Source organism: Pararge aegeria (genome assembly GCF_905163445.1).
Source record: "Pararge aegeria chromosome W unlocalized genomic scaffold, ilParAegt1.1 SUPER_W_unloc_1, whole genome shotgun sequence".
Taxonomy (NCBI): Eukaryota; Metazoa; Arthropoda; class Insecta; order Lepidoptera; family Nymphalidae; genus Pararge; species Pararge aegeria.
In genome coordinates this window covers 766,656-774,572 of record NW_024396987.1, presented here as the reverse complement: position 1 = coordinate 774,572, position 7,917 = coordinate 766,656, and the positions used below count along the sequence as shown (strand labels likewise).

General features: G+C 34.7%; 1 protein-coding gene across 1 annotated transcript; it reads right to left on the bottom strand.

The window, feature by feature from the left end:
• Positions 1–671: 671 nt before the first annotated feature.
• Positions 672–3,769, bottom strand: LOC120636784. The gene is made up of 2 exons (XM_039908352.1): positions 3,557–3,769; positions 672–1,755 (listed from the first exon to the last, which is right to left on the bottom strand). Exon 2 carries the CDS (start codon positions 1,456–1,458, stop codon positions 736–738), a length of 723 nt encoding a protein of 240 aa, XP_039764286.1. The 5' UTR covers positions 1,459–1,755; positions 3,557–3,769; the 3' UTR covers positions 672–735.
• Positions 3,770–7,917: the final 4,148 nt, after the last annotated feature.

The window sequence follows — 7,917 nt, the reverse complement described above, 5'->3', positions numbered from 1 at the left end:
ATTATTTATGATCAAACGAACTTACCTGTAAGTGAAGTTCGATCCAAATTATGCGAGCAAGCTTCATTCGACGCGATTTGGGGTTTTACTTATTGTAGTAACACTCTCTAGCTATCAGCCTTCACGTTATTCATAGTAGGGAAAAAACAATTTTTCGTATGGTATCACTATATTTTTCCCACCCTCACGTAGACATCCCTACCATCAATCATTAGTTTAAAGCAATCTATTCTAAATTAAACTTTTTTTTTTATCTATCAGATGTATTATTTTTATCAAAGTGATAAAAATAATACATCTGATAGATAAAAACTGGGAGGGTTTTTTTTTACACTTAAAAATAGTTATTACCTTAGGGTGGGTCCCCCCAAATCGCGTCGAATGAAGCTTGCTCGCATAATTTGGATCGAACTTCACTTAAAGGTAAGTTCGTTTGATCATAAATTATGCTTCACAAGCTTCATTATATATATGTGTTTATAGCTGTATTTGTAAAAATAATACATAAAACAGGTATTCTTCTTAAAATAACACATCAAAAACTTTTTAAATTGAATTCTTTATTCTAATAAAGTTAACAAAAAACATTAAGTTACCTACTTTTAATTCACAGGTAGATAAAACAAAAAAAAAAAAAAAATAACAATCATATTAAATTTAAAATTCTTTCGTTTAACATTTAAGAAGTATATTTTCTTTAATAGAATGTAATAAACTCTTATTAATCTAATTATCTTAGTTACAATGGTTGCTGAGAATGGATTGAGCAAATGAGCTTTTATCGTTAACAATAACTTCCTTATTATAAAATTTAGCAAAAACTCCAGATGCTTCACTCCAACCAGCCGTTCTCCTTATAATGTCAAGATTGACTTCCAGCCTATAAGCCGACGAAGTTGATGCATGGCGAGTGCTATGGGCACTAAATATTGTAGTATCCAAGCCACTGTTAGCCAAAATAGTCTTTATCCAGCGACTTAATGTCTGCGTCGATATCTCTTTATAAGGTTTCTTGTAACTTAAAAATAATCTGTCTTGATTATTTACCGGCAAATTCTCAGTTCTATTTAAATAAGCTAAGACGCATAATGCTGGGCAGATTTCAGGCCGGGGAGTGAAGAAGGGGAGTTTTAACAAAGGTTGATGTGCATCTAACCTAGAAGTCTCTATAAAGTCGGGTATTTTGATAATCACTTCACTACCCTGATTTACAAACACGTTTCTAGTCTTTATGAGAGATATCGTCTGGACACGATGAGCCGTCACCAAGGCAATAAGTGTAACAGCTTTCTTTGAAAGGTCCTCTAAGCTCAACGTATGGTTGGGCCATAACTTGCTTAAATAATTCAAAACTAAATTAGGTTCCCAAGTTATATCATATTTAGGCGCGGGAGGCCGTAACCTATACACTCCCTTCATAAATCTCTTAACTCTGGTATCATCAATAGAATTTCCCATTAATAAACTTATTGCTGATTTATGAGAGTTAATAGTCCCATACTTTGCTCCCTGGTCAAAAAGCTGACTTAAATAATGTATAATTTCTGGAATCGATGCAGAGCAATAGTTTAGTTCTTTATTCTCGCAATATGTTATCCAAGACCTAATACATCCATCATATTGCTTATAGGTACTGTCAGCTAAAGACGATAAGATGATATCCACAGATCTTGAGGAAAGATGTCGTTCTATTAGCGTTTTCCTGACAATCGCACGGCAATCAATTCTAGCGAGCTGTGCAGATTGTGATGAAGTCTGAAAGGAGATACGAGCAATCGTTTATCTGGATGAAAAAATACCTCCTTAGAAATTTTAATCTTTTGGTATAATGGATACCACGGTTGGGTAGGCCAATTTGGTATTACAACAATGCCCTCCGCCCTATCATCCATAATTTTACGAATCATCTTTAGTACTAATGCAAATGGAGGAAAAGCATAAAAATTAAGATGAGTCCAAGATAATGTGAAAGCATCAATTGTCCAAGCATCAGGATCTTGTTTCCAAGATACATAAGTAGAACATTTCTTATTATTTCTAGATGCGAACAAGTCTACTGTAGGTTGTCCTAGCAACAGAATGATTGCTTGAAAGGCATAGTCTGCAAGTTCCCATTCTGTCTCCTGAAATTTAATTCTAGACATGGTATCAGCTTCCACATTATCCTTGGATCTGATATAAGATGCAAATATAAAAATTTCCCTATTTTCACACCATTGCCAAATTTGTCGTGTAATTTCTTCAAGGTGTGGATATTGTATACTACCCATTTTATTAATACATGCTATAGCAGTAGTGTTATCGATTCTCAAAAGAATCTCTGTATAAGTAATATGTTTAGCATAAACTTTTAAAGCAAAAAAAGCTGCTTTAAGCTCTAATGAATTTATGTGTTTCGTCCTTTCTGCGTTGGTCCAAAAACCATGCGATCCGTTTCCGTTACAATATGCTCCCCAACCCGTAAGAGAAGTGTCTGAGAAAATCTCAAAGGTAAAATTATGACTGCGTAGCTTAGCATAATCGGCTTTAATATGTCTCAACCACCATAACATATCTTCATTCAATCTTGCTGGAATTTGTATAATTTGATCGTACGACGAATTAGATAATAAACATAAAAATTTAAATCTTTCAAAACGCTTAGTATATAACCAAGAGTAATCTATAGCAGGGCAAGCTGATATTAAATTACCAAGAAAACTAGAATAATCCCGTAAACTACAAGTCTTTGTATTTAAGAACTTTAAAATTAATTGTTGAATTTTAGTTCTCTTTTCAAAGGGTAGCTCCAATATCATGTCTTCTGAATTAAATATATAACCTAAATATTTGCACTCCTTTGAAGGTGTTAAACAACTCTTATCATAATTTATTAGAAATCCCAGACCTTCGAGAAGGTTCTTGATAAATAGTTTTTATTGCACTCCACATATGAACTGCCAAATATTATTATATCATCTAAATATATAACTGTTAATATATTATTTGACCTGCAGTACTCCATTACTGGTTTTAATAGTTTTGTAAAAACGTACGGTGCTGTCGTTAAGCCAAACGGTAGGCAATTATATGCATAAAGAGTCTCATTAAATTTAAACTTTAAATATTTTCTGTGCAATCTATGAATTGGTAGTAAATAGTATGCATCCTTCAGATCCATAGAAGCCATAAAACAATTGGGAAACATTAATTTGGTGGCAGTACGGTAATCCTCTAATTTAAAATGTTCAATCTTTATAAACTTATTTAAACATTTTAAATTTAAAATAAATCTATTCTCTCCGTTTGGTTTAGGCACCAGAAAAACCGTAGAAATAAATTCCTTGTCCTCGTGATTCGATTCTGAAATGGCGTCGATATCTAATAATTTCTGTATACATTTATTAAATGCAAATAATTCCTTTTTAGATCTTACAATAGTACAAGCCCAATCATTGCGAATGGGTTGTGAAACAAAAGGAATCTTATAGCCCTTTAACCAGTCTAATATAAGCGGGTCACTAGTTATATTCCCCCATTGTTGAAAGAAATATGACAGTCGCCCCGCATAACGTACCTCGTGGTCAATGCTCAAAACCGCTGCTGTCTCTGACGCCGCGGAGGAGGTGGAGGGCTGCGGCGGTAGTGCCGCTGGCGGCCCTGAGCTGGCGCTGGAGTTGGTGCTGGCGCTGCACGGTCCTGCAGTCGTTGTTTCCCCATATAAGAACGTGCTGCTATTTTCCGATATGGGGTCCGTTGGTTTAAAGACTTTGGGACTGATGTAGTTGACGTAGCATTTTTACTCAAAAAACTTGTCTTCGGTACGACTTTTAAAATTTGTTTAAAATTAATACCTTGAGCTGTCTTTAACTTCTCCGACATGTTGTCACCAAAGAGATATTTTTCAGGTAATGTATCCATAACGATGTCTTTCATCTTCTGGTTTATCGAACTTAAAATAAGCATTCTTCGTCTTTTCGTTTCGAGCTGGTATACATCACATAAAATGCGACAAGCATCACTTAAATGTCTTAATAATATCGATTTTGTGTCGATATGTAACTTTTTGGCTGGGTCACTTATTATAGAGTCGACAGATTTACTAAGTGCTGACAATGCAAACCCGATCTGTTTTTGTTTATGAAAAATAGAAAAGTCTTGTTTTACTAAACTTTCTGCTAGTGCTACTTTTACTTCAGGATTGAGAATTGGTGGTACCAGTGTTTCTAAATTATTAGGTATAGGATATAACTTTACCAAGTCTCTTTTGATATCCTTTTTAAGCCCTCTTTTCAAAATGTCTTGCCATCTTGTGGTAATATCCTTATGGATAGGAGGTCCGAGTTCAGTAACAAGTTCGGGAACATCACCTAACAATGAAAGTACTGACCCATCCAACTAGAGGTCATTATTCCCCTCGATTTCAGAGACTGCTGAATCGGCACCGCCGATCTGCGAAACTGCTGGTATCTCAACAGCCGCCTCAGGCCGTGTTATGTGTATATGTGCCTCCAATGATAACACGATGTCTGGACGTCGCTCGGTGACATCATCAAGAGTGTCGAACAAATCCGGTAAAGCCTGGTATAATATGTCATTCTTCGTCTGGCTGACATCTGTAAACGTCCCCACGTTTAGACTTTAACATAGGTTACAAGATCACTTCTACTGTAAAAGTAGGTAGGTAGGAAAAAAATAAAAAAAAATAAAACCCATACTGTGCATAGTATAGCATAGCATAATTATTATGAAGGAGTAAACCAATTAGCGGAGTCTCACATCATGATAACATCTACCTAATATTCCTATTCCTCTTCCTATTGACCGCTTCGCACAAAAGATATTTTGTGCGAAGCGGTCAAGCGCGAGGAAGATTCTTTCGTTTAATTTTATACATACATTATTATACAAGTACCTACATACAATTTTGTAGAATTTACAATGAAGCCCGTCTCATTCGCTATAAAATAGCCAAAGTGACTATGAAATATTTTATTTTTTATAAATTATTATGAGCTAACGGCAAAAATGTTCACAAAGAAGAAATTTTCATGTATGAAACATAATTTAAGTATTTTATGAAAGAAGAAGCGAGAATTGAAAATGTGACGCTTTTTGACAAATAAAATACAAAAAGAAATTGGTAAATGAAAGAGGAAAATGCAAGATAATATCAAGAAACGGTATGCAATAAATTTGTTGCATTTCATTTCTTCGAAGTGTTTACAAGAATTGTTTCGAATTTTTTTCGTTGTTTCTTTCTAACGCGCTGGCTACGGGACAAATCGCGTCACGCGACAGGAGTAAGAGTATGGGTAACCATATAGCAAGCCGCGAAACCGATCGACTCTATCTGTGGCATGCTTAGTATATTTCTATACATTAGAAAAAGCTACTCAACACTCTACACACTAATTTTGAATTTTGATTTTTACAACGTCGTACCCAACTCAGTATTTTACTACATAAACTTACAAAGTCAAAGTCAAAGTCAAAGTCAAAAATATCTTTATTCAAGTAGGCCCACAGGTGGCACTTTTGATGCGTACATAAGAACCACACGGTAGTGAGATGATGGCGATAACCACATTCGTAAACTTAAAACTAAAGCTACGAGGGTTCCAAACGCGTCCTGGTCTAAGAAGAAGTCCACAACAAACTTAACCGGGTGTTTTTTTTTTTTTGTTATCACCATCTCACAATGTCATTTTAAATTATTAGAAGAGCAACCTGGTTAGAGCAATAATTTACACCCAAGCTTTTTTATCGTTTACGTAGTCCTTTATACTATAATAGGACTTTTCTATAAGCTTACGTTTAATACAAACTTTGAACTTTTTAAGAGACATCTCCAAGATGACAATTGGTAGTTTATTGTAGAATTGTATGCAATTTCCTTTAAACGAATTATGAATTTTATGTAACCTAGTATATTGCACTGTAAGTTTATTCTTACTTCTAATGTTTAAATTATTGCAGTCACATTTTTTCTTAAATTTAGAAATGTTTTTATGAACGTACATTAAATTTTCAAATATGTGCTGACTATACACTGTCATTATTTTAAAATCTTTAAATTTATCTCTCAATGACTCTCTCGGACCCATTTTGTAGATAGAACGAACAGCCCTCTTCTGCAGCACGAAAATAGTGCTAATATCAGCAGCATTACCCCAAAGTAAAATTCCATATGACATAATGCTGTGAAAGTAACTAAAATATACCAGTCTCGCAGTTTCTACGTCGGTCATATGTCGTATCTTCTTTACCGCATAGGCAGCAGAACTAAGCCTGTTCGATAAATTATTTACATGAGGGCCCCATTGAAGTTTAGAATCTAACGTTATTCCTAGAAAAACTGTCGTATCCTCCAGTTTCAGTTCCTCATTATTAAGTAGTACAGTGGTTTTCACGTGTTTAACATTAAGTAAAGTGAATTTTATACACTTGGTTTTTTTTCCGTTAAGAACCAAATTATTAGCTTCAAACCACTGTACCACTTTAGCGAGAGAGTTGTTTACGTCGTCAAAAGCTAGTTCAAGTCGATTTATTTTAAAAGTCAGTGATGTATCATCGGCAAACAGAACTATCCCGTGTTTATCCTTGGCAAGGTAAGGAAGGTCATTAATGTAAATAAGGAACAGAAATGGTCCTAATATAGACCCCTGTGGGACACCTATTTTCATAACTGATCCATAAGACCGTTTTCCATTCACGTCGACTTTCTGAATTCTATCGCGTAGATAGTTACTCATTAAGTCTAGAGCTACACCCTGAATTCCATAGTGGTGTAGTTTCCTAACTAACGTTTCGTGTTGAACACAATCAAACGCCTTAGATAAGTCACAGTCACAGTCAACACACCAAGTGCATCACGTGACTCCTCCCAGGCTTCAAATATGTTTTGTATTAGCTCAACACCTGCGTCGATTGTTGAGCGACCCCTTGTGAAACCAAATTGCTTAATATGAAGTAAATTATACTTATGAAAATGGTAAAGTAATTGATTTAAAATGAGTTTTTCAAAGATTTTACTGAAAGTGGGTAGTACGGATACTGGTCTAAAGTTAGTGGGGTCAGAAGTACTACCCGATTTAAACAATGGAACTATTTTACTAAGTTTCATTAAGTCAGGAAACACACCACAATCTATACAATTATTAAATATTAAGGCTAAATCGGGTGCAACAATATCAATTAATGATTTGACAACGTTTACGGAAATGCCCCACAGATCATTTGTTTTTTTATTAATTAATAATTTAAAGGCTTTAATAACGTCAGAGCCACTAACATGCGTGAATTTAAAAGAATGGTTACACTCAGGCACATTTTCCTTTAATAGAGAGAGAGCCATATCTGGTGAAGAGTTTAATGATTCTGTTGTGGAGACGGGAATGTTGGTAAAGAAGGTTTCAAAAGCAGTAGCCACCTCGAAATCTGTTGTTAAGGCTTTATTATCTACATTAAGTTTAAAGTTAATATTTCGTGGTGTTACTCTTCCCGTCTCCTCATTAATTTAAGTAGTTTTGATTGCATTGCTGCTATTTTTAATTTTATTTTTGATGTATCGCGTCTTTTCTAAGTGGCAAGCGCGTTTAAAATTCTTGGAAAACAATTTAACATAATCCCCAAACTTATCACCAGTGTTAAATTGACGTTCAGCATACAATTCGTACAGCTTTTGCCTATTTTTATGAAGTTCAACTGTCGCCCACTCACTAAAATTTAATGTATCAGTAATCACAACCGACTTACTAGTAAATATAGGAAAAAGGAGCTGTACATTGCATTTGGAGTCGCCCCTGAGAGTAGAAATGGGAGCATTTACTAGGCTAATTCTCATTTTCTCTATGCGGTTGAATGTTACAGGAACAAATGTTATTTTACGTTTAGAAACATTTTTCTTCACATTTTCAAATTGAATAATTTGACCAC

Bases quoted from the DNA above. Each gene is read 5' to 3' on its own strand.
- LOC120636784 (XM_039908352.1), bottom strand. From the start codon at position 1,458: ATGGGAAATTCTATTGATGATACCAGAGTTAAGAGATTTATGAAGGGA.